Raw genomic sequence first — 26,879 nt, 5'->3', positions numbered from 1 at the left:
GAATCTATATTTACTACTTGGTTTTAAACTAGCTTATATCATTCATTCATATACGTATTACCAATTGTATATTGTAGTGTTAATTATATTAGTAATTGTTGTATATATTACTAATTAGAAATTATATTGTTATATATATATAATCATTTGTTTTATTTTTCCTATTATTACAAATAATTATGAGTTTCAATTTGTTTTCTAATAATAATAATAATAATAATAATAATAATAATAATAATAATAATAATAATAATAATAATAATAATAATAATAATAATAATAATAATAATAATAATAATAATAATAATAATAATAATAATAATAATAATAATAATAATAATAATAATAATATACATAATTAATGTGAATATTTTTCTCTTATTTTTATGAGATACTTTAGCCCTATCAATAATTATTTTAATTTATATTTGTGATATTTTAAGTACTAATTTTTTTTTTAGGGATGAAATAAACTAAGTGTTGACTCTAATTAATTTAGTGTTTTGAGTAAGTATTTATTAATCAAATTTCTTAACACTCTAAGCTAATTATATTTTACTATTAAATATTTAATATTTTAATAAGTAATAAATTTAATGTTAACTATTTAGAATTTTATATTCTACCATTGAGACTAAAATACTGGTTAATGTTGTAAAGTGGCATAAGGGAATTGAAAAGAGTTTAAGCATGTGATTAAAAAAATGATGAGTGATCTAAAATCAAACCAGAGAAAATCCCTTCATCAATTAATTAATAGTTCTACTAATATTAAGTATTAAAGTTAACAATATGATAAAATAATTGGAAAAAATTACAATAGATTTTTAACTGATTCGTTTAAACGGTTTATTTTGATTATATTTATAAAAAATCAATTAAAGATTATTGTTGAACCTCTTGTTGGTAAGTTGTTTTTTATTTAAAGAAATAAAAAGGAACTAGTCAGGTAAATAAAAGGTATTGATTTAATTTTTTTATAATAGGTGTTTGAAGTTTTTGTAGCATAAAGTTTATGCCATAAGCCATTCAAAAACGTGTGCGCCAAAATTATAAACCAATGAGAGAAAAATTATATACGTCGATAGTATATAAGTTTTATAAATATTATTGTATTATTCATCACTCTTATATAATAATTATATCTAAACTTTTATACTAATGGTAAATAGATATCCCACTTTAAACTAATTTGCATCAATATAATAGTAACTAGTAAGAATAATGGTACACCTTCAGGCACATAAAAACCTCTTCATCATTTATTATATAAAGTAAATATTCAATGTAAAAATAAATGTTCTATTTTCTTCGAGTCTAAAAAACATTAAATATTTTTAATGTTATGGAAAAAGGAAGATTTTTAAGATGATGTATTAGGGTGATTCCGCTTTGTTATAATAATTTAGTGAGTCTATATCATAAATTTATTTATATTCATGGATACTATATATATATACGTAAAAGTGAAATTGGGGTGATTCGCTTTATATAAAAACTGGTAATAACAAACTCTATTAATTTACAGAAATCATATATATAGCATCAATTAATTGAACCACCATATAAATTAAGAGTTTAAAATCTATGCATTGAAAGTGTAAAGTTTTTTACACTGTCAACAAATTATCCACTATTGATTTGTATTACTTTTGTTTAAGAGTCAATGATAATTAATAAATCAATGGTAGATGATTGACTGACAGTCTAAAAAACATTTACACTGTCAGTGTATACCTATTAAATCCATAAATTAAAAGAGATTAGGTTATTATTATGGTTTCTATAACTAGGGGTGTTTTCATTTGTCAAAGGAAAAAGCCATGGAGAATGAAGTACCTAAATTGGTATTGTTCATGAAATAGAGCCTCTCTTTATTTTCATTCTTAAATAAAAGAGACCAATCTTATGTATGATTATGCATCTCTTTTTTAGGCATAATCAATTAGTATGATTTTTTGGGCTAGAAAATGAACTACACGTTTGGATGAAATAAGGTATTCATTAGAAAAATGGGTAAGGATGCAAGTAGTTTTCGCCTATGAATTTCGGATTTTGTGGGTCCATGTATTCTTGCCATATTTGTATGATTTTAAAATGTATACTTTATGAAATTAAGCACACAGAAAATGTATATTTTAATGAATAATACTTTTATATAAATGTTTTTTGGGTAGGATGTTGTTATAAGAATTGGTATTAGTATTAATATATTGACGGCAAACACATTAGACAACTCTCTTTCTTATAAGACAATGCACTTATTGGGAAGAGAATGTAGATCATTTGTCTTTAATAGTGTCTCATTCTCTATCTTAAGTCAATCATATATTAACATGTGGATAAATTAAAAAATTTAGAAGCAAAAAGTTATAAAATAAAAAACAATGATTGACTTGGGAGATAATGCCATTTGAAATAAACCATTTAAGATATGTTATCTTTATCCAATTTTTTTTAACAGAGATAATTCCATTTGAAAGAAAGACAAATAATTAAAGCAAGAAATATAGAGCCATTTATACAAAACATGCTATGAATAAACAAAAGGAGACCATGTGTCACTATTCTTTTTTAGAGATGTATACTAAAGTTTTGTGTGCTGTTAAGTATAATTTGTCAAGGGTTATTATCTTCATGTGGTTTTATACGAGGATATGTTTGTTTAGTAGTATAAGGTTTTGTCAGATCCTTAGGATGATTAAAATATCAAGAGTTCAATTTTTATGAGCAACATTTGTTGGAGAGACAATCACACATCTCAAAAAGATTAGTTTCTAACCCAAAAGGGTGAGAAATACCCTTGGTAGTATAAACAAACATATCATATATATATATGGATGACAATGAAAATCGAACTCGTTGGTAACCGTCCGAACCTAATCTGAATTTAACGGAGAAAACTCGATGTGATTGGATTCAGGTTTTACCAGAGTTCAATTTACAAGTTCGGGTTTAGTATAGTTTATGTTCTGCTCAAACTCATTCTGAACCCGATTAATATATGTAAAATTATAAAATTAGAGATAAATACATATATAAAACCTACATAAATATATACATATATATAACCTATATATACATACATGTTTTTGGGTGAATTCCTATCAAGCTTGGGTTACACGAAACCTAACGGATTTCTGAAATGATAGCATTTTTTCAACCTCACTTATTTATTTATATATATATATATATATGCAATTCCATACATGTTTACCCCATACACCTCCACTATTTTTTTTTTCATTTCTGATGTTGGAAGCAGTGAACAAAAATTATATTAATGCATGATAAAACATAATGTATACTTCCTTTTTCTTTTGGATACTGTAGATACTACACATACTGTTCTAGCATTCTTTATCTTAATAAAAAAATGTTTAAACATTGGAGTATGGCACCATTTTTCTTTATCACAAATGTCAATTTGTCACCCACATAAGTAATAGTTTTGGTGCAAAAAACACTGTATTCTTTCAGCCATATTATCCTTTATTCTTCAATGTTGACCATAATTGAGGGCCTAAATGGTGGAAGATAGAGTTTCTGTATGCTTTTCTAATCTTTTATTCTAAAAAATTGGCCACAAAAGCCTTCCTTTTTGGCACCACTTCCTAGAGATAAATGATTTCGATTTTGTGATCTTTTAATCTCTATGTAGAGGAAGAGGTGGTACTATACTTATATGATTCAAAGTCTCAACTCTCATAGTGCATGATGAGACTTGTGATACATACAATGCATTCACCTTTGCTATTTTTGTATTTTTCTTTTTCCAAATTCTATTGTTTATAATTTTCACATATTGTTTCTACAATTTAATTAAAATATAGTGAGAAAAATGTATACACTATCAGTGTATGAGATTTATAAAATGTTACTGCATTGTCCACAATTAATATTTAATTATCATTGATCGTTTAAGAAGGTAATACAAATGAATTGATGAATGATGTAATGACTATATAAATATTTATATTGACTATGTATAAATATTGCAGTCTAAAATGTATTATAGTTTTTTACATTGTAGATTTATAAAATGTGTGCATAATTTTGTTAAAAACGTATTAATTCTATATCCATTTTAAAATTAAAAAAAAGGCACAAATCCATATTTTAAATAAAAAAGGTATTGATAATAAAACACATATAACTGGTTTATATCTGGTGCCTACAACCTAGATGACAAACACTAAGCCAAAAAATTGTGTGTGGTGTGAATAGATAGAAAGAGACATTTTGTTAGTTACATTATTATATTTATATGTACCAATCCACCTATCTGTCTAACACAATCCAATTCACTAATTTAGACTTTATGTAACAAATAATGTAAGTGTTTGATTTGGTAGAGAGGCTATCTCAGTCCCACGTGTGTGTGGGTTTTCATATTTTTGTGGCATAATAATTTGGATCCTCATGCAATGCAAATAAATAAATAATAAGAGTTTAAAATCTCATAATATAAAGTTTTTTATAATGTCAATATATCATTTATTATTAATTTGTGTTACTTTTCTTTGAGAGTCGATGATAATTAATAAACTAATGATAAATAATTTGTTGATACTTAAAAAAAACTTATACTATGAGGGTATCAAATAATAAATAATGTTATGTTGTATAGAAAGAACGAAGATGTCACAATCATCAGACATTTGTTCGAGGGGTCCCATGAAAAAGCCAATTGCCTTTTGAGGATGGACCAATATTCTAATTTACAAATATTTGGGCCTAACCCAACCTTTCTTTACCCTCACATGTGTCTATGCTTTCACTCTATTTGATGTTTATCTTTTTCTTGTTAATCTTATAATTTTTTTAATGAGAGAGTGTTTGAAAATGATATGCACCAAGTTTCATTTGTAATATCGGGTGTCGAGTGGAAAGGTCGTCGCTCAACGAATAAAAGTTACTTTAAAACTCCCTCTCTTCTTATTATCTACTCCTACATATAAACAAATAAATCAAATTACATAATTAATTTAACTATTACCTTTATATTTTGGTATAAATGTAAAAAACCAGAAGTTTCATTTTATTACCTTTATACAACGCTTTTACATATTTTTTTGGTATAACTAAATGTAACCCACCTCTTCTACCAAACAAAATTGCGAAAGATTTTTACATTTTAAATTAGATTAGTCACACTAATATATATGGCATAGTGTGCTATAAACATCTACCACTCCGGTCCTTAGCGTAACAAACTATGATATGATATATGTATATATATGAGGTAAAAAAGCTGAGTACATTCTATTTTATTCCCTCCCATTTAAAAATTCAAAAAGTTTTAATAACTATTTTATAAATTTATCATATTTAACATTCTTTGAGCTAACATAGTAAAAAATAAATCATATACAAATAAAGAACATAAACACGTCGGATCAAAATAAACCAAACCATAAAATATAGTAATTCTTTATCATGGTTCGATTTGCTTTATCGAAGGAACCATTAAGTTCACTTTAGTTTATTATTTAAAAATTTAGAAACTCTTTAAACTAAACCACATAATAAAGATCAAGAATAATATTGTATTATTGTTTAAATCTTTCAACAAAGTTTGTAACTTAAATTAATGTTCTTTATATTACTAAATTATTATATATGTTAATATGCTACCACCTACTCAACTGTTATGTAGATGTGTTATCTACCCATTGCTTTGATGATTTAGAATCTATATTTACTACTTGGTTTTAAACTAGCTTATATCATTCATTCATATACGTATTACCAATTGTATATTGTAGTGTTAATTATATTAGTAATTGTTGTATATATTACTAATTAGAAATTATATTGTTATATATATATAATCATTTGTTTTATTTTTCCTATTATTACAAATAATTATGAGTTTCAATTTGTTTTCTAATAATAATAATAATAATAATAATAATAATAATAATAATAATAATAATAATAATAATAATAATAATAATAATAATAATAATAATAATAATAATAATAATAATAATAATAATAATAATAATAATAATAATAATAATAATAATAATAATAATAATAATAATAATAATAATAATAATAATAATAATAATAATAATAATAATAGTAGGAGTTGTAACTTTTTTCCATGGATAAACAATGTCTGAGAATACATTTTGAACATTCAATTAATTTGAAATTTAAAAGGTTCTGTGCCTAAAATATTTTTTTGCACTTAATTCAATATAATTTTTGCTAGAGACGTGTTGTTAACGGAAAAAGATAAGATTACACGCAATAAGAAACAAGAGCATAAATTCAACCACTTAATTCCGATAACCTGACACATTCATTAGAGTAGGTAGCATAGCTTTTATAACTTCATTTCTTTCTATATGGCACCATTAATTCAGACTATGTCATGCTACCTGCTTTATTTAATTAAAATATGCTCAATTTAATTATGTCCAATTTTGTATACATGTATCATTTTCCCTAAACTCTTACACCTTAAGTTCTCTCTTATTTTTTTCTTTCTATTTGTTTTTTCCTTACCGTTTCTACACCCAAATTTCGGGGTAATTTAATAAACATATTTTTGGTATTTTTGATTTATGGAAATTAAACAAATCTAACTTAATATACTCTTCATTAACCATCCAATCATAAAATATGAAATTAAAAATATACTCATTACCATAACTTTAATTTGATAGAGTTCCTTTTACAAATCTTTATTAACGTACTATATTATTGGACTAGTTTATTACCAAAACCCTAATTTTTTTACTGTATCTTTTTAATTCCGTAGAGTAATAGTATTGCTGATTATTAGGATTCTGCGTTTGAATAATATATAACAAATCACACACAACAATTTCCAAATTCTTTATAAGCGTGGCATTGCACCATAAACAAGAATTGAAGTTTGAAGAGTAGTTAAAGCATCACGTTGACTGAGACACAAAGAATGAATAGGCCATTAATGAATGAAGAAGAAGAAGAAGTTCATGATAGAAAACTCACTTTCTATCTTTGTCATCCATGCTTTTTCCTTGAAGAAACATTTAAGGGTTTCTTAAGATGTCTTGGCGTTGAAACTAGTAGTGGAAGAAGCAGCAGAACAAAGGGTTCAATGAAGAAGAAAGAATATGAAAGATCTCTGCTAAAAAAAGTTTCAGATAATGCAGATGTGGATAGTGTTACAACATCACAAAATTATGCAAATAATAGCCACAAAACTAACCAAGTTATTGCAAATCCACCATCATCTACAATGACTCAAATCAATGTATGCTATACCTTCTCATCACCCTCTTGAATATCCCAACATAATTTTTATTTTATTTTAATTTGATTTGAACTACTATGAATGAGAGTTTGGATAGTTGTACTAAAAAAAGAGTATTTTCTGTAATTTCTTTTATTATAACATGCCAAAATTTAAGAGTTTTGTAATGTGTTTGTACTTAATTCGTGTAGGATGTAATTGCAATGGAAAAGGGTGGTCCTAGAAAGCCACCACTTAGCCAAGGAAACCCTCCTCAACATAACTAACTACGATCATTATATTCGAGAGGAAAGTGCAACAAAAGCAAAAAAAATAAATAATACAGTGTGATACTTTTATTCTTTAGATATAAATGTAGTGACGTTTTTATCCAAGTGAAAAAATAACATCTCTCTTCATAGAGAAGATCATATCCGAGATCAAGGAATTAATCCTTCTCCTAACCTTTATGGCTTTGCTATACTCAAATATTGATAAGCTTCTCCCTTTTCTCAAATCTCAAACCCCTTTGAGCTTCTATTGTAGTAGATATCAAGATTTTTTGTATTTGAAAGAACCTAATGAAAGTATATTATATAATGCTGTGTGGTACTCGACGATCAGAGCTTACAGAATGTTAAACCTGTCAAACCTGTTAGAATAATTAAGATTCTAAGAAGAGTTAATCAATTAATTCTTACACAATCTCAGCTATTCTCATCTATTCTAACTAGACCCAAAATGCATGTTGAATTTCCTTCTTTTCTTGTACTAAAGTTGTCTAAAAATAAGATAGCATTACCAAGTAAAAGTATGGTTATTGTTAATTTCTTCCATCTCTTATTTTAACCGAAGCTATACTTATTATTATAAATTAATATATCTTAAATTTATCATTTATGTCTCAGTTCTCACATTTATCCGATTGTGACTATATATGTTTCTCTACGTACAACTCGTATTCATATAATTGGATTTGCTTAATTAGCTTCTGATTCAACAAGAGATCATTATGTATTTGACATTGTCCTCCACACAATGTATTTAACATTATAAAAATGAATGGTATTCTATGAATATGTTATTTATCTACTATCTTTTTTTGGTACATCGGAAATAAAAGGAAACAAACTACAACAAAGATAATCTGTCCATACGAAGATATCTATCTACTATCTGTGATAATGGAGAGATGATTTTTTTTAAAAATTTTATGATAAGAATATTAGTATCATTTCATTTTTATATTTTATTTATTTTTTATACAACTTCACTCTCCATGGGGAGAATCTCCTTCCTATCTAATGTGATATACCAAAATCTATTATATTGATTCATATTTTTATGAATTATAATTTTTATATATTGTATACAAACCAACCCTAATGTAATGAAAATGTTCCTAGTACACCCTCACATGACATGACAACACTTGTATGATACTTTTTAGGTTTATAGGCCAATCTATCAATATTTTAGTTTATGAATTTGAAAAGTATCACAAAAGTCACTTCTCACTATATCTCCATCATATAACAATGTTTTAAAGTTGTTTTTTAGATGGATTTTGGAAACGTATGTAAAGGAAAAAAAACGAAAAGTAAAAAAGAAATAAAAATAATTTCACTTATTATAAGAGATTACCCAACAATAATTTCCAATAGATAGCAAAACATCCCGAAAAATAATATACGCATTCTTACTTTACATATGGTCAAACTTTTTCCAGAATTTGATCTATAAACTCATAATCATTGAACAATTATCTTATTCTACAATTCAAGAAATAGCATAATGACTCGTAATATTTAGTATTAAATTTGTTACCACACGATCATATTATTATCTACTCTTCTAACAAAAAAACACATAGTTGACTGATTTGAATTGCTGACATTCGCAAACACCAAGTAACACATGACTATTTATTATATCTGGATTGGATGCTGATAATAATATTCGATTAATAAAGTTTTTATTGTTGATTAAAAAAAAATCCGATTAAATCATTATATATTATAAGATAAATAACATATTTACAAAATGATAATTTATTTATTAATTATTTAGTTTACAAGTGATATTGAAATGTTTTATTTTTATAAGTGACATATTGAAATGTTTTATTTTTACAAACTACCATAAACATATGGCTATCTATTATCATGCTCTTCAACCATTTATCATCACTTATTTTACACCTTAGCCTTACACCTTACATGTGACATTCCCATGAATTTACTGTGTTTGTCGCACTTTAAGTTCACACGACTTAAACTCATGAATTTGGGGACTTATAGCTAAAAATTACATTGCATCTATATCACTAACCTACGATCTCACACGCATAATAACTTAGTAGTAACGAATCAATGAAATTAATCAGTATAACTCCATGAATTCGAGTGGGAGAGGGTCGCTCTTGGTAGAATAAAATATTGCCCTAGGAGTTAAACTTGAGTGGTTGCAATTTAATTTAATAATTTCATGGGGCCAAATAGTGTTACACCTAGTCACTATCACTTACAACTACAAGTTTGTGGTTATAATCTCAGTATAAGAATTATGTGCATTCTTAAAAGAAAATAAAGGGATACATAGGTGTTTATCTGAATGAGTTGTAAAAACTATTGTCCACAAATATACATGGCTTCATAATTCCCTTGACGAGGCCACCCTAACAAAGTAACAACTCTTATTCTGAAGATTGACCTTGTAATAATCTTTGTTCAAACTTGAAACCTTTCTATTCCAAGAAATTCACCAATACATATCCATCTTTGCTTAGAAGGGAAAAAATGAACAACAGCCAAGTCAATTACTGAATTATTTGACCAAACTATGTTACAAACTTACCGTGCCTCTCTCATTTTCTATTCATTAGCCGAACTTTTTTTGATTTATTGAAGGCCTCATAACGTATACGTTAACATAAGCACTACTTTTGTTTGGAAATATCAGAAGAATCTCAATTACTTCACCTACTTTGATGAGAAAAATTGTTTTAAAGCCGCGTCTCAGTGCTTTTTGGTGTACTAATTTGAATTATCCAATACATATGTTGTCTTATTTTGATTTTAAGACATAGTTGACTTGGTATGTGTGGCAGATACCTTTGGCATAAAGTGGTATTGATTTGAATTATATTCACAGGCGCACATAGTTATAGACATGTCAAAAGACAAGCTAAAACTATAAATACATGCATGCATTAACAAACTCCTACAATATTATTCATATCAAGCAATTCTGAGTTCAGATTATTCTCAATGAAGATCACAGTCTTACAATACTTAGGAATGTTGTTCCTCAATGTCCTTATCACTTGCCAGGCACTGAGGCATCATAAATTTGTGGTATGAAAGTTTTTGTAGCTTTAGTTAACATCCAACTTTAGGCACAAATAAAAGCTCTTAGCTAAGTTGCTTGAATTGTGAAGTATTTTTTCATGCTTATTAACAAATTAACTACAGGTTAGAGATGCTCCCTACACAAAGCTTTGCAGCACAAAGAACATTTTGACCGTAAATGGCCAATTTCCTGGACCAACCCTATATGTTACCAAAGGAGAAACCATCATTGTTGATGTGTATAACCGAGCTAACTATAACATCACCATCCACTGGTAACTACTAATTAACTGCTTTTATTTCTCAGTACTTCTAACTTTTTTCATATTAGGATTTAATTAGCACGTACCATTAATCAATCATGCATGATCATGTTATTAACTTTTTAACATTTTCTAATAAGCACTTCAAAACTCATACTTGTTAATATGAGTGATCGATCAATGACATAAAAAACTTTATAGTAGATAGTGTATCAAAGTTAAACTCTATATGTTAATACTTTGGAGCTAGCTTAATAACAATTACAATAATTCAGGCATGGAGTGAACCAACCGAGATATCCATGGTCAGATGGACCTGAATATATAACACAATGTCCAATTCGACCTGGTGGAAAGTTCAGTCAGAAGGTTATATTTTCTGAAGAGGAAGGAACTCTTTGGTGGCATGCTCATAGTGACTGGTCTCGGGCCACAGTTCATGGGATGATTGTGGTCAAACCCACTTCTGGAACTACATATCCATTTCCAAAACCACACAAAGAGGTCCCCATTATACTAGGTATATATATATTTCACTAACAAGCATGCATAAAAGCTCATTGCTGATCCAAAAAAAAAGCATGGATAAAAGTTGTGTACAAGATTTTAATCATTTGTTGGAGGTTACTATATATAATCATGTAACTTATTGGAATGTAGGTGAATGGTGGAAGAAAGACATTGTAGAGGTTTACAATGAATTTCGTAGAACTGGAGGAGATGCCAATATTTCTGATGCTTATACTATTAATGGTCAACCTGGTGATCTATATCCATGCTCAAGTAATGGTATGCATGCATGCAACCATATATAATTAAAAGTGTGGTGTGTTTTTAGTTGAAGAGTATTTTAAATCTTAAAATTTGATGCTTAAATTATGAATGCAGAAACCTTCAAGCTTAGGGTTGACTATGGCAAAACCTATCTTCTCCGAATGGTGAATGCAGCAGTACAAGACATGCTCTTCTTTGCAATTTCCAAACATCAAGTGACAATAGTAGGAAGTGATGGAAACTATGTAAAACCACTGAAGGTAGATTATATCACAATATCACCTGGACAAACAATGGATGTGTTACTTGAAGCAAACCAACCATTAGGTCAATATTACATGGCTTCTAAAGTATATTCCAGTGCTAATGGTGTTGAATTTGATAACACCACAACCACTGCTATTATACAATATAAAGGAAACTACATTCCATCTTCAACTACCCTTTCTTTACCTTCACTACCAGCTTCTGATGATACCATGGCCTCAATCAACCTCATTAGTCAACTTAAAAGCTTGAATGATAACCAACACCAAATTGATGTGCCTTTAAACATAACCACCAACCTTTTCTTCACAACCTCAGTTAACACATTACCATGTTCAAATGATTCAACATGTGCACTTCCTGGTAATAACCGCCTTTCTGCTAGCATGAACAACATAAGCTTCCAACTACCTTCAAACAACAACATTTTACAGGCTTACTACAACAACATTAGTGGTGTCTTTGGAGAAAATTTCCCTAACGTGCCACCATTGTTGTTTGATTTCACTGGTAATAACTTGCCTGCATATCTAGCTACTCCATCAGTGGCTACTGAGGTTAATGTGCTTGAGTATAACTCAACAGTTGAACTTGTTCTTCAATCGACTAATATCCTGGCTGGTACAGAACATCCTATTCATTTACATGGACACAGTTTCTATGTTGTGGGATGGGGATTTGGGAACTTTGATAAGGACAAGGATCCTTTGAACTACAATCTTATTGACCCTCCTTATCAGAATACTGTAGCAATACCCAAAAATGGTTGGACAGCCATAAGATTCAGAGCCAAAAACCCAGGTATATTATACTTACTAAATATTGTTTACTATACAGAAAAAAAGAAATCAAAATGGTTTCATTGTAAAATTTTAAGAAAAATTTGATTTTTAGTTTTCACACTGATAATTGGATTTTTGTTGTAATTGTTTGAACAGGTGTATGGTTTGTGCATTGCCATTTAGAGCGTCATGTAAGTTGGGGAATGGCTATGACTTTCATTGTCAAAAATGGTGACAAGACAGAAGAGAAGATGTTACCACCACCACCAGACATGCCTCAATGTTAAATTGTTAATTCAAACCACTGCTATACTGAAACTATTAATTCATCTAAAATTTCATTCTTTTCTTAATTAAATTCTATTTGTTGTTTAATTCTTTTTTAATATATAAGTTGCTGTGGAAATTGCTCACTCTTTGAGGATGTGTAAACTGTAAAATAGAATCATTGTAAACAATGTTATATTGGAAATGTCTATAAAATAAAGTGTATTGGTTTTCATATCTATTATAGAACTATTTTTCCTTAGCTATGGGGTTGCCTTCGACTGCATTCTGAACTCATAGCAGCAAGAAATTTATACTAATATGTATAGTTAGGATACTCTCATGAGACAACTACATAAAAAAACAAAAGGAGAAAAATAATAATATAATTTTCCTGTCTTTTTTTCTGGTGTCTTTAAGGAGGGGTTTGTGAGTTTCTGAAGAGACTTTAGGCTGAGCCTAAACTTTTTTCTCATTCTTTTATTTTCCTCTCTTCTAATTTATTCTCTTTTACACCTGAAATAAAATAACAATGACAACAATGATGATGAGTCTAAATTCATATAGCTCATCAATGAGTTGAGACATATACTTAGCTCAAATGATACAAGAAAAGATGTATGCACAGACATTTATTCCTACATCGAGATATATAACAAAAGTATGCCAAAAACAAGGAAAGTGAAGGGCAAAATTTTCATCTGACAAATTATTTAGTTGTACAAAATATCTCTTTTAAAGGCTCATTTGGAGCTCCTCAAGGTTACATCAAAAGTTTGGACATACATAAAAAATGCAAAAGTGTTCAAAAGAATTTTAACATTCTGAACCTAATCTACAGCAATTGATAATATACAATCATCGACCAAAACATCTGGAAGTTGAACTTGTCAGAAATTAGTGGCTGCATAATTCAACTCTTCCTGTCTGTCTGCTATGAGGGTTGCTGCATTTGATCTCGCCGAAGAGCCTGCTGGAGCTGAATGACCTGTTGTTGCTGCTCTGGCGGCAGCGAACTCAATTGCTCTGGTGTTAGATTCAACACTTGTTGTAGTAAGGCAGACTCTACATCAGGTGGAACCTGAGGCTGACCAGACAAAACAAGCTATCAATTAAGATAGAAACAGTAAAAATATAAACACTTCTCCAACTAAAAAAAGGTGTGGTTGAAATTGAACACTTTATATGAAATACATCCAAGGCTTTTGAAACTACCTATGCCCAAAATCTCATTTCTTAATATGAATTTAATTTAAGTCACAATCATGATATACTGTAAGTTCATAAACCAAGGCAAAGTCATGTTATGGATATAATCAGTTCTACCAGTCTCTAGTTCCAAACCAATTAGGGTCATGTTGGCAGTGTTGCACGACCATCAAGTTTGGTTGCTTATATATTAATCACATCCATATATATTCAAACAAACCAATAAACCATCAAAAAAATTCACAAGTGACAGAACTATTTGCCGTAATTTCTCATCCATGAATCACTAAGTTAGACGTACCTGAGGTGGTTGCTGCACTTCTGCTATAGGAGTTGGATGCACAGGCAATGAACTACTTCCAACTACACGGGATGATCCATTAGTGACAGGCACATCCGCAATCCCTGCAGAAAAATATGTGCTGCTGCCTTGGTCCATTTTCATGAGCTTTGAAGGCCGAGTAAAAGACTCTGAAGAATCATGAACCATGTTTGTTTTCTCTAATCCCATTGGTGCCTTTGAATATGTACTACTTCTTTGGGCCCAACTTAAATCCTCTAGAACTTTAGCAGATGTATCACTTCCCCTATTAATTAACTGAGAACTACCTGATGATATGGAGGGGCCAGGCTGTTTTAACGAATGAAATTAGAAACTTTTACGTTAAAAATATAACGACATGTGCATATCAACAAAATAAAAGCCGTAAACAGCTCAGCAGGAGTGAAGAGAACAACAGCTTCTACACATGAACCACTCGACGGTTTCTTAAATTGAAAGCACATAGTTAATTGTACTCAAGCAAGAATTTTCTGGAAATTTCTATGTAAAAAAAATATAAAAGATACTGCAAAGTTGTAAAAAATGCTACAACTATAGATGCTTTGATGATTTTATTCTTTATTAACGTCTTATTTTTTATAGCCATAGAACATGAAAAGGGATAGAACTTGGACTCTTTCTGATTTCCCCCCCCCCCAGAAATCATTACAATTTACAATGTAATAACACTCTTACACTTTCTTTGTGGAGGGTTAAAACTTAAAACCCCCTCAAAGATTTTGCGTTTTTTTATAGGATAGTCTTCAGATGTTTGTCGTACTGTGAGGTTTCAGAAATTACCAATCATTCAACTTCTACAATGTGTATAAACTCATAGAAGGCCTTGGCAGGGTGCAGTGTTACTTGATTTCATAAACTGTTGTTATTACACCAATTTAAACGATAAATAATTTTTTGTAAGAATTAAAGGATAAACATCCGCCTCTGCAACTTATTCAAAGGGATAAAGTGATATATTGAGCATCATCACCGTGCTATGCTAATGGACTAAAAAGACAATTTCATGGCTGACGAATATGGAGAGGGAATGCAAACTTAGTTTAAATGATGAGATTTTTTTCCTGTTGTCCGGTTTTTGTATTCTCTCTTATATTCAAACATCTACTTCCATTCTCTAATACAAATTCCTATGTCAAAATATTAATAACAAAGAGCATACAGAAATCTATTACCTTTCTCTACTACAGATTCCTACTTCAAAATAATAATAACCAAGCTCATATGGACATCTTTTTTTTTTTTCTCTAATACAAATAATAATGAAGTACACGGAGCAAGAATAATCTTCCAATGGAAAGAAAGGAGGAGCTGAACCAGCATGGTACTTCCTAGTCTCAAGTTAACCTTTTATCGATATACTTCTAAAGAATATTCACATCTGTCTACCTATGCAACATAAAACGACACAATCACGAAAAAAATTGGCACCTGAAAGCTTGCATCCAAACGAACCAGCTGAGCATTATTATGTCCTACAGTTGCTGGTTGAATTGGAGGCCTGACAGGTACACTTCCCAATATCTGGGGACGCACAGAAGGAAGCATTAAATTAGATGGCCCCTGCAATGTTCCTAGCTGTACAACATGGTTGCTTGGATGTTGTTGGGGTTGAATCCGAGGTTGCACTGGAGGCTTTGGATGTGCAGTCAATTGATTAGGAATCAAAGGATTATGAGGTATGGAGCTGACTTGGCCATCTTGAACATAAGGCATCAAACCAGACTGCAACTGGTTCTGTCCATGAGGTAGCAAACCAGACAGAGTTTGAAGCAATGCTGGCTGACCTAGCTGGCCTTCTTTTATTGAAAGCTGTGAGGCTTGATCTGAAACCAACCTAAGATTTGGCATTTGTAACTGCAAAAAATATATTATGAAAAAGAACGGAAAGAAGATCAGATTGATAGCAGCAACTGGAAACTTTAGATGGAATAAGCTTAAAGAACAAAAGATCTCAGTAGTCTGATAGTAATTTAAAAGTACATAGACCATAATGATCATGATTGGTTTAGGGTTATCATGACTGCGAACTGTGACTGTATTCAGTGTTATATTTTCAGTCATAGGGACATTTTTATAATTTGGTATTTAGGCACGACAATGAAAGGGTTTTCGTGCCCTTCTCCTTAACTTGATTCAGTTATTTAGGCTTTGCTTCACTACTGGGTAATTACTAAACCTGGGCCTGAAGTCCAAAACCCTCGATGACAAAGATTTCGCATAATAAAAAAATAAATGGAATGAGACATCAAGAAAAAGGTAGTGAAACTAACCACTTGGGAGGTCACCATTCCTAGCATTATCTGAGCCTGAAAATACAGCAGAGTATGGAGGAAAAGTGATCAGAGTAACAATAAACAATAATTTGTAGGGGAGCAGAAGCTCAAAATCCCCGAAGGTTATAATTTAAGAAATATTGCTCACGTAGAACAACAACAAAATGTGACGTTGAAAAAAGAAGGAAAAAGAGAGATTAGCTATGCTTTGATTTGTCAAAATGAAGAGTTAAATTAAAGAACAGTGCACCCAGACCAGGTTTGTCACAAAGAATGAGTAGATGTATAAATGTGCAAATAAATAGAAAAAGGTGAAAAGTTCATACCTGAAAAAGGGCCTTAGGCAACTGTGGTCTTGAAAGTAACAGCTGGCGAGCCAGGTCCCGGTTCTGCGTAGCCATTGCCTGTCATCATAACAAGAACAAATAAATCAAAAGAAGCGAAAGTTATCTAGAGAGCTGAAGCTAACTTTTCTCTTAATAGTTACCTTGACATCAGAGAGAATATCAATCAATTGACTCCTGGACATTTTGGCGAGATGCAGGGTTAAAGGGTCGTGTGCCAATGCCGACTGACTCTGCAAAGCATTTTGATTTGACTGGGTGCTAAACTGAGCACCTCCTAGAGCTGCTGTCATGACAGCTGCAGCTGTTATCGCAATATGAAGACCAATAGGTTGATGCTGAGCAGCTTCCCCATGGACAGCAGGACTAACGACTTGTTTCTGAGGGTCTTCAATACACATAAAGGGAGAAAATGAAAACACGGGACAACAAAAATGAATGCAGTGATTATATGCGTGAGATGATTTATCACGACATGTAAGAACAGTGAGAGCATAGGAGACCTACCAACATTTGCTGTCAGACCAGGCCCACCACGACCCTGCAACAAAAAGAATTATTCAGGGGGAAGCAAGAAAGAGATGCTGAGAGCATCAATAGTTATCTTCAACTCAGGGAAGTGATAGAAAGACTCATTTACTAGTTTGGTCTCACAACAATAAATTATGGTTTGCAAGAAAAAGAAACTGTAAAAGGTACATAAATATTAAGGAAGGAGGCAACACAAGCCACATTATGTATACGACTTTCAAGGTGCATATGTCTGCGAATGAATACTTTGAACTTCAGCTTTTTTCATGTTATTCGCTGAACTATCAACAAAGAAAAGGTAGCAAATGTTTTTTCGCTCCAAGAAGTTAAGACAGCACACCTGTTCTCTATTTCTATCATTCCCTTTATCATTTTCAGCAAAATCAACACGTAACTGTCTCCCATTAATTTGATAACCCTGAAGATTTCGACGAGCACTTAAAGCTGTTTCTTCATCCTTATACTCACAGAATCCATAACCTTTTGGTTTTCCAGTTTCTCTATCAACAACTAATCTGGATAAAAGAAGATAGAAAATCTTCAGCCATATACACCACTACTAAAGAACCAAGATAAAGCTAATTTCAATTAATTTCAGAAAAATTACCATATGAAACCTAACCAGTAGAACAGGCACATAAAATTCTTGATTAACTTGTAGAGATTAATAATAAAATCAAATTGATTCGAGTTTCAGTAAACAAGAATTGTTGTTACACATAAAGATTACCTGAAAGAGACAACAGGGCCAACTTCCTGGCAAATTTCAATAAGCTGTTCCTCTGTGGCATCATAAGGTATATTCCCAACTACAACCATAACATTGAAATCAACAAAAACTTTTGGAATAAAAAATCATTTTTTTCACAAAAGTTATGATTTTTAATCACTACCCAACATTCCACAACACCCAAAAACGCTGTGAGCGATAAAATTAACAAAAAAAAGTGAAGGGTTATAGGAAAAGAAAGAGGGGTACCAAAAACGCAACGATGCTGGGAAGAGGAGGCCATGAAATCAACAACAGGAGAAGAAGGTGAAGCCTTGCTCCATCTTCTTCCTCCTCACTAATGTTCTTTGTTTATCGATAGATACAAACACAAAAACTCAATCTTTTTGTATTTTTTGGGTATTTCTGTGTGTTTCGATTCGATCTAGTGTGTGGAGTGAGAACACTGTTAACCCTGTTTCCCTTCTAATATATAAGCTATGACATTTATAATCTTTTTTTAGTTTTTTAAAATATTTTTATGAATAAAAGAAATGTAATACCCACTATTATGAGTTTATATATTATCATAGCAATTATTTATAAATTTTTACATTAACAATATATAAATATTACACTATTATCGACATAGTGATATGTCAGTTACTAGGTTTGTTGACTATTGACCTAAATTTCCTTTACTACAACTTTTAGCAAGATTATTTAATTTTGATTATGAATTACTTTAAACAAAGTCAATTCAACGATATCATAAATGAATTGTTTCCTATAAGAAATTTATATGTATAGTTGGGCGTTCAAATTTTATATCCCATAATAGTTAATGTAATTATAGTGTAGAGAATGTTAGACCAAAAATAAAAAATGATCATGCATTCGGTTTGAATCTATGGTACAGTGCAAAGTATTAAAATAACTCAGCGCTGACTATTTTTATTTTTGGAATAATGAAAATTGTTTGTTGTCAATTCATAACCTTATGAAAATAAGTTACAATTCTTTTAAGCATGTTCATGATTACTTAAGTAAAATCTCAACACACTGAATCATGCAAACATGGTTTTCATTTCAAGAACTCAGAGTTCTAGTGATGGAATAAGAATACATAACGAATGATAGATGATATAGTGAAAGTGTAAAAAACTCTTATATCATTTTCTTTCAAACTAATGTTGTATAAATCCAAATATATAATGCAGTGAATACTCCATTAATATATTTTCTCTGTTTTTTTTTAATGATGCATACAGTTAAATAATTTGTATGGCTATATAGCAGTCAAAATCAATAACAAAATCATCAAATGAGCACCAGAATTGAATAAAGAAATAATTTAGATGACTGGTGAAATCATCTTCATGTATTTGAGTTGAATTTCGCACGGCGTTCTTCATACGATGCTGTTCGATAAGAATAAGACGTCAGTCAGACTAAAATAGATGGAGTTATTAGGACCAGTAAGTATAGTCTGAGAATCATTTGGTGTGGAGGTTAGTATTCTCAAACAAGCTTTAAAACATTTCAGGTGACAGAACTTACGCTCAGTTGATCGCGACATAAGAGGAACATGAGAAGCTTTCTTCTTCGTTTCCCGAATAGGCAGCGAGCTTTGATCTGAAAAAGGAACGGGTTATCAACATAACAGATCATTAGAAACAAAAATAAGCAAGGTGATCGGAAAGAAATTCAGCAATGTTTTTACAGCACCATCGGATAGAGGCACGCAATTAAGAAGAGCTTCATCGAATATTGCTGCTTGAAGTTGGTAAGCCTGGCATTCATTTGCCAAGTGTAAGCGCAGTGCTTGTCCTGCATCTAGATGTGTAATCGATTAAATGAATTCAACTTATCAAACTTTTCTAAATACAACGACTAAATCGGCAAGCAAAGAGGAAACTAGAATAGGATGCCACCGAAGTTTGTGGCTTTGATGTGCTTAGTAACTAGTGCTGCATTTCCAGAAAGGAATCCGATAAAACATTTAGTCACAATACTTAAAGCCTTACAGATTGTTTACCGAAGAAAAGGTCTTACAGATCAAAAATACCTGACGAACACATAAACTTAATATCTTCAAATTCGCAGGACTGAAGAACCAATGGAACCTCAGAAGCCATAATGAACTGGGGTTTCCTTGGGATCTTTTCAGTGTCTAGTAACATATCAATCACCTACAAATGTAACCATTAAAAAGTTTAGCTCAAACTACAGAATAAGAAATCCATATGCAGAAATGAGCAGTCCTAGGATTTACTATTACAATGTGACATTAATGTAAAAAGGAGAATAAACAAATAAGAGACAATTCGAGACCCACATAAGGAACAAAGCAACACAATTACTTAACAAACATTAACATATGTCTATCTCCTGTGTGAGTAAGTTATGTGCTCTGATAATGTAAGATTTTATAAAGGCGTCAAAACACAGCCAGAAGGATGCGATGGAAATACTTTCAACAGTCTGTCCCTCCCCATTGTTATTGGTGCAAATATTCGTGTGTTTGACATGTGATGCAGCCATTTAAGAGGAGTAACATAAACTTCAACTTGGAAGTCATTATGACAAAAAACAATAATGCTTTACAATAGCAACAAAATTTATTGCAACAGTAACATTTTGTGTACCACTGCGTCTACTTAGCCCACAAACTTTCTTGTATTTCACTTAAATGATAGTAACATTGCATCCTTTCGTAATAAAAGTGGCTTCAGGAAGTAAACTTGGAAAACATGTCATATATATATATATATATATATATATATATATGCAGCCTTCATAGTTCAGAAATTGGCTCTCTTGTACACTCTTAATGGACAAGCAAGGCAACAACTAAACAAAATTTTAAAATAATTTATTTATGAGCATGTTAGGTACCCACACTTGGAGATTCGAGATCTTTTCCAACCATGAATAGAACAGCCACCATGCAGCGAACCTGATGCCACAGAAAAGCACTGCCTCTAATTTTAATTACGCAAAGCTGATTACCATCATACCTACAGATAAATGGTAAAAAGAAATGTTCAGACTGCAAGCCCAAACATATCCAAACGAAAATTTCCGAGCTCTTGTCAGGCTATACAGTTAGGCAATTCTTTAACGAAAAAAGTGCAACTCTGAATTCTAAAGTGAAACAGGGAATAAGGGTTTCCTGTTTGGAATACATGAGGTGGAAAATGAAACAGTGTAAGATTGTTCTGCATCTTAGACTTAAAACTCAAATGTTAAGCTTGCAACTCCTAGCTGAAACATTTAAGGTAAATGTCATGCATATATTCATTCTAATCCTATTGAGAATTAAATTTTTTTATTCAAACTCATTCACGCCATTTCGCTTTTAGCTATTCAATTATATCCACTGACCAGAAGCATTAAAAAGATCATCTAAATCATCCATACAGCCAAGACCAAACATTTATCAGCTACAAACAATGTCATGGTGCACATTCGTTACATTCAATCCACATAATTTTTCAAGTGATGGACTCCTACACAATTCTCGCACACAAACAAGGATCAGAAAAATTGTCTACCAATCTTAACCTCACATCTGTAGGAGAGATCTCAAATGACGTGATACGCCGCCTATAGTTGTGCACATTTGCTGCATCCATTTTACATAAGTTTCTAAAGTCATGTTCTCCTAGAAGTTTCTTCCCAGCACTTTCCATGGCCTAATGGGGACATGAATCAAAGACAAAAAAATGATATGATTAGAAACAAAGAACAAGAAAAAAATAAGTTAAAGAATTTATAGATATTGCAAAGGAAAATGGTTTTCTCACAAGGATATTCAAATTTTCTTTCCAGAAGAAATATTTATACTCCCTGCTTAAACAGCTGAACCTGTATCGACCAAGCAAATGAGGAACATGTTAAAAAATAGAATAATTTAAGATATCAAGCTTCACTGGTTAACATATTTAAATCTAGTTAACTGCAAGGTCATGGTTTATATATTCAACACCAACATGAATAGCATAAGCAGCTTGGCTACCCTTATGGTAACATTACGGGTGTGTTTGACGCAAGGGACAAAATTGGACAAATATTTTGTCCCTTGGTTAAGCGGAAGCCAAAAAATATGACTTTGTACTGTCTTAGAGAAGGTTTCTGTCCAGTACCGAAGCTAATTTAAAAATCAAACAAAGGGCAATAATATTTGGGCAAATTTGTCCCTCATTTTCATCAAATCAAAAGCACCTTACATGTGTATACCATGATCCCTCTGGCAAATCCAGATCAGCAAGCATATAATGATATTTACATATTGGAGTATACACATATATTGGTTAATTTGCTTTAAATTTATGAAAGAAACAAAATTGTAGATCTCATAACAGGGTTCTATTGAAGTCAGAAAGTATTTTGTTAGAACTACACCCCTGGCAAGTGTTTCCCATTGCACCCCTCTCCCATTATGTGTGATACTGGGAAAGTAGTTTCCTTGTCCAGTGTTGCTCATTGCTATCACTATTTGCGGTATAATTTAATCATCATATTAGAAAGCAAAGTTACGAAGAGTCCATGGAAACCTGGCATGGAAATCAACAGGAACAGGACACCAGCCTAGAATTCGAATATCATTTGGAAGGACTTGATTTAGCACCCTCACATAATCAATTTCCCCTTCTGCAAAAAATAAAAATGTCTGGTTTTATGAAACAGGAAAAAAAATCTGTATGATTTCCATACAGATGCTAATGATATAGTGTCAAAAGTATGGCTTTGATGATTGAAAAGCTGCAAAAAAGGGAAAACCAATACAGATTCATATTTAATCAACAATTGACTAAAGCCATATGACAACTATATACATTTTGCACTAATGTTATTGATAAGTAAAAGTTTAATCTTTCATAGAGGAGAAGAGAAAGGGGGAAATCAAATTTGATATATCAATACTACAACACTGAAATTTGATATATCAATACTACAACACTGTCATTTAATCAAATATCAGTGCCTCGACTGATATTGTATTCAGATTTATATTAGGCCTCATGCCCAACACTGAAATTTAAGTTCATAAGTTACTAATAAATTAGTTAATGGTAACAGCAGATTCACAAGTAAATGTCTAACTTCACAAGAATTAATTCATTTTATGATGCATAACTTTTCAAACACGGAAATATGGAACCAATACCACCCTGTATATGACAGGAAAAAATCAGAATATTGGCACATAAAAAAATCAAAACAAGAATAACTCAAGCAAAAACACAGAATATGATGAAACTCAAAAGGGATAAAGAAAGCCTAATCTCATATTTTCAAAAGGACTTTCTGCTAACCATGTTGCTCATCTAAAATAATTTGTCCAGAACTTCCACTATTTGCTCCAGATATCTTGAGATTTGATCTTAGGAACAGAGCTATCACCTGCTTCAAACGTTGCCATTGTCAGAACCAATTATATATTGAATTAACAAATTGTATGATGCGTGAAAAATCAACAGTAGAGTAGTGGGAACCATAACTAAAAATTTGACACCGATGTATAAGGTAACCACCACATACAATTAAATAACGAAGATTCTTAACAATATAAATTATTAAGGATTGAATGACAGAGCCATTATTTTTAGGGTTTCACTGTATTCAAACTACAACTACAATGAGAAGGATAATAATATATAAAAACAAAGGAGATCTCTGCTACAAATCTGTCTTGAGCAGCACAATCCGTACGTGCCTCACCTTGTCTTGTAATGCATTTGCCATAGGTCTTCGGTGGCACAATGATTGTTAATGGGAGTATCACAGAAATGGAAAAGATCAATCTTTTATATCAGCTTTTTAATCATGTTACATATCAGTTATCGTTAGCAGAAACCATTCTTTTCCTTTACATACCCCCGTTTCCTCACCAACTTACTTGTCCAACAGAGGAAACGCCTTTGTCTGTTCTACCGCATCTTGAATATTGTGACTGCTTCCTATCACCAACCAATAGCCTTGTTTTCTCAAGAGCTTTAAAAATTTCAGACTGAAAGAAAATGATTGATGATAAATCAAAAAGAGGCTAAGCAATAATTTCACATGTGCATGCTAAACAATAATTTTACAAAACTATCCACCCAATTGACATGCAAAATACTTCATCCAGCACAAATAGTAATGTCTGATGAGCATGGAAAATTCTGCTTCTTAGTACTCATGGAAAATTTATGCAGTTTTGAGAATTACTAGCTCATGCATCTGTGAAAAACAAACCTCGATAGTTGGCTCCATTTGTGCCTCTGAAGCAAAACCATAGAACCTGTATTGAGTAGATAGCCAGACCTTAATGTTCACTATCAAATGGAGTCTAAAAATACTAATTCAATAAATACAAGGGCAAAAATGATAGAATAGAAAGGGGAAAATGGTAGATTCTTCTAATTTAATGAAAAATCAAATTATCAAAGGAACTTCGGACTCTACAGGATCTATCGAATATCACCTCCAAAGCAAGGTTTGAAGATTTATAAAAAAGTAATTGAAATAGAAATCTACAATCGAAAGACTTTAGCATGGTCTTGAAATATTAAGGTTCTATCATTTTTTTGGGTGCACATTACAGAAAATAAATACACAAATCTATCTTTTCAGCATAGATCAGAATCTAAGCAGAACTGTCAGGACAGAAAACAAAGCAGATATAACAGTGACAGCATATACCTTTTTCCGAAGTACATGACTTTTAAAGCTACATATCTCTTGCTATGATGACTCATAAACTTCGTGCAATAGCCTGTACCAACATGTAGAAGTATCTATAACGAGATTGAAAAACCATGTTCCTTTTGTCATTTAAATTTCTTAGAAAGTAGAGCATGTGGAAAAAAGGGAAACCCGTTGACACAGAAGACAGAACAGAAGGGCCAAAAAATGCCCCATAGAGCTGAAAATATGAAACAAACTTGGCATTGGGATCAAGAAATCACTGAAATCAAGCAGTCCACCTAACACAACATAGAGCATCTTCTGAAGAATGGAAAGTAGAGCTTAAAGTTTTTAAGTAAAATTCTATATCATTTTGAAAAAGGAAATTAAAATGAAGAGAAAAAGTTTAGATAAAAGCTTAATTTTCTCTTAACAGTTAACACCCTATCAAAGCTTAAGCACTACTCGCCCACAAAAGAAAATACTGAGAAAAATAAACCTGGCATTTTTTCTATCTTCTTTTCTGACTTTTTGTTGGCTTTTTTTGATTTCATGCCCTTCTCACCAGGGCTATGTGATTTCTTCTCCATCTGCATCACAGATTTACAGAAATTTCATTGAAGAGTGAAGACTGCAGCTGGAAATTTCTTTTTACCCTATCCTCTTTCATTTTCTTTGATTAATGTTTACTGGCTGAAAACTATTGGTGTATCAATGGCCAAGGAGATACAATATACAACTCAAAATGCTACAAACTATGAAACAATTTACAAGCTAACCTCATGACTGTGACAATCAGCTAATAGAGATAATAGCTTCGCATTCTCAGCTTCTAATTCCTGATTATATGAAACAGAAGTCAATAATAAGAAGCATGTAGGAAGTTGTAAACTGGATTTTAGGTCCAGATAAGACCCTCATCTCAGTTTCTGTAACTATTAAAATAGCACAAACATAATAACAACAGAACATCGAGCTTAATTCATTGAATTCCATATTAGAATGTTAGACTTAACAACAAAAGATAATAGAGTTATAAGCAACACATTTAACCCACATCAACTTTCACTCTTGCTTTTAAGAGGGCAATTGACATGCAAGCATTTTAATACTAGGATGTAAAATACCCAACCAAGACCTCTGAATTCTTCAGTATCCAGTGTATTATTTTTTATACTTCACAATTGTCACACCATGCATTGGATTCTTGATCTTGAACTCCCTCACATAAAAAATGCAACTTACCTGAACCTTACACGCTAATGTAAAATTATAGGTCTACCAATGAAACAGAAAATGGGGTCAATGCAACCCATGCTTATTGTTCATTTCACAAATGAACCTGAACTTCAATTGGGTCCAAAAAAACAATATTAATTTGTTAAAAAAACCATCTTTTTCCCACTGGTTTTTTCTATTCCATGTTAACTCAGTTCCCAGAAACAAAAACACAAAAGGGTATATACTTCTGGAAACAGTAATCAAATAGCACAAGACAAGTGATTGTAGTGGGAAACATGTGAAAGTTTGTTTTTTTCTTCTGGAGAAACAAGCAGGGATTGAAATGAGTAAAATACCTTGACCCTGGCTTGCAAGGTAGCTATGAGTTTGAGATCATTGTTGTCAACACCGTTTAGTTCTGTCGCCATCTTCAAAACACTGTGAATGTGTTTGGTGCTGTTTTTGAAGCAAATAATGGAAAACAAATTTTATTCTAAATTTTTAGAAATTGAAACAAAATAATCCGAGAAGAAATTGAAGTAATTCGGTAATTTCTCTTTTATCTATAAAGTAAAATGATAAAAAATAATAAATTTAATATATATAGAATATGTTATATTCATATATCTAACCATCA

General features: G+C 31.2%; 4 protein-coding genes across 11 annotated transcripts; 2 read left to right on the top strand and 2 right to left on the bottom strand.

The window, feature by feature from the left end:
• On the top strand, positions 6,856–7,801 carry LOC109335817. Its single transcript, XM_019572019.1, has 2 exons — positions 6,856–7,255; positions 7,447–7,801. Exons 1-2 carry the CDS (start codon positions 6,935–6,937, stop codon positions 7,519–7,521), a joined length of 396 nt encoding a protein of 131 aa, XP_019427564.1. The 5' UTR covers positions 6,856–6,934; the 3' UTR covers positions 7,522–7,801.
• On the top strand, positions 10,481–13,207 carry LOC109335809 (laccase-14-like). Its single transcript, XM_019571998.1, has 6 exons — positions 10,481–10,590; positions 10,708–10,859; positions 11,123–11,367; positions 11,508–11,636; positions 11,736–12,689; positions 12,827–13,207. The coding sequence occupies exons 1-6, from the start codon at positions 10,504–10,506 to the stop codon at positions 12,955–12,957; spliced, it is 1,698 nt and encodes a 565-aa protein (XP_019427543.1). The 5' UTR covers positions 10,481–10,503; the 3' UTR covers positions 12,958–13,207.
• Positions 13,615–18,818, bottom strand: LOC109335810 (cleavage stimulating factor 64). Of its 5 annotated transcripts, none has more exons than XM_019572002.1 (11): positions 18,617–18,817; positions 18,368–18,446; positions 17,978–18,152; positions 17,614–17,647; positions 17,250–17,494; positions 17,089–17,166; positions 16,760–16,795; positions 15,918–16,343; positions 14,547–14,777; positions 14,448–14,501; positions 13,615–14,024 (listed from the first exon to the last, which is right to left on the bottom strand). In XM_019572002.1, exons 1-11 carry the CDS (start codon positions 18,648–18,650, stop codon positions 13,872–13,874), a joined length of 1,545 nt encoding a protein of 514 aa, XP_019427547.1. In that variant the 5' UTR covers positions 18,651–18,817; the 3' UTR covers positions 13,615–13,871. The 5 variants fall into 5 exon arrangements, with proteins under 5 accessions (XP_019427547.1, XP_019427545.1, XP_019427544.1 ...); XM_019572000.1 differs by having other exon boundaries at positions 14,448–14,504; positions 14,550–14,777; XM_019572003.1 differs by having other exon boundaries at positions 13,693–14,024; positions 14,448–14,676; positions 14,752–14,777; positions 18,617–18,818.
• LOC109335812 (tRNA pseudouridine(38/39) synthase-like) lies at positions 19,667–26,734 on the bottom strand. 4 transcript variants are annotated; one of them, XM_019572007.1, is made up of 15 exons: positions 26,599–26,734; positions 25,801–25,860; positions 25,521–25,611; positions 25,037–25,109; positions 24,590–24,635; positions 24,252–24,362; positions 23,668–23,755; positions 22,906–23,002; positions 22,156–22,216; positions 21,914–22,044; positions 21,249–21,366; positions 20,415–20,538; positions 20,075–20,176; positions 19,907–19,981; positions 19,667–19,767 (listed from the first exon to the last, which is right to left on the bottom strand). In XM_019572007.1, the coding sequence occupies exons 1-15, from the start codon at positions 26,668–26,670 to the stop codon at positions 19,724–19,726; spliced, it is 1,293 nt and encodes a 430-aa protein (XP_019427552.1). In that variant the 5' UTR covers positions 26,671–26,734; the 3' UTR covers positions 19,667–19,723. The 4 variants fall into 4 exon arrangements, 2 of the variants coding, with proteins under 2 accessions (XP_019427552.1, XP_019427551.1); XM_019572006.1 differs by having other exon boundaries at positions 19,671–19,767; positions 20,075–20,182; XR_002106260.1 differs by lacking the exon at positions 19,667–19,767 and having other exon boundaries at positions 20,075–20,182; positions 20,402–20,538.

The sequence above is a fragment of the Lupinus angustifolius genome, chromosome LG20 (genome assembly GCF_001865875.1).
Source record: "Lupinus angustifolius cultivar Tanjil chromosome LG20, LupAngTanjil_v1.0, whole genome shotgun sequence".
In the NCBI taxonomy this organism is placed as follows: domain Eukaryota; kingdom Viridiplantae; phylum Streptophyta; class Magnoliopsida; order Fabales; family Fabaceae; genus Lupinus; species Lupinus angustifolius.
The sequence above is the reverse complement of the archived record's forward strand: the minus strand, read 5'-3'. Positions and strand labels throughout refer to the sequence as shown.

Excerpts from the sequence above, each read along its gene's own strand:
- LOC109335812 (XM_019572006.1), bottom strand. The coding sequence starts at position 26,670 with ATGGCGACAGAACTAAACGGTGTTGACAACAATGATCTCAAACTCATA. Across the intron at positions 25,110-25,520 it reads GAAGATAGAAAAAATGCCAG|GCTATTGCACGAAGTTTATG; the intron begins GTTTATTTTTCT and ends ATGTTGGTACAG. Across the intron at positions 21,367-21,913 it reads ATCTCTCCTACAGATGTGAG|GTATGATGGTAATCAGCTTT; the intron begins GTTAAGATTGGT and ends ATTTATCTGTAG.
- LOC109335809 (XM_019571998.1), top strand. The coding sequence starts at position 10,504 with ATGAAGATCACAGTCTTACAATACTTAGGAATGTTGTTCCTCAATGTC. Across the intron at positions 10,860-11,122 it reads TATAACATCACCATCCACTG|GCATGGAGTGAACCAACCGA; the intron begins GTAACTACTAAT and ends ACAATAATTCAG. Across the intron at positions 12,690-12,826 it reads ATTCAGAGCCAAAAACCCAG|GTGTATGGTTTGTGCATTGC; the intron begins GTATATTATACT and ends TTGTTTGAACAG.
- LOC109335817 (XM_019572019.1), top strand. The coding sequence starts at position 6,935 with ATGAATAGGCCATTAATGAATGAAGAAGAAGAAGAAGTTCATGATAGA. Across the intron at positions 7,256-7,446 it reads CTACAATGACTCAAATCAAT|GATGTAATTGCAATGGAAAA; the intron begins GTATGCTATACC and ends TAATTCGTGTAG.
- LOC109335810 (XM_019571999.1), bottom strand. The coding sequence starts at position 18,650 with ATGGCCTCCTCTTCCCAGCATCGTTGCGTTTTTG. Across the intron at positions 18,153-18,367 it reads GGCCCTGTTGTCTCTTTCAG|ATTAGTTGTTGATAGAGAAA; the intron begins GTAATCTTTATG and ends TCTTTTATCCAG. Across the intron at positions 17,648-17,977 it reads ATGATAGAAATAGAGAACAG|GGTCGTGGTGGGCCTGGTCT; the intron begins GTGTGCTGTCTT and ends TTTTTGTTGCAG.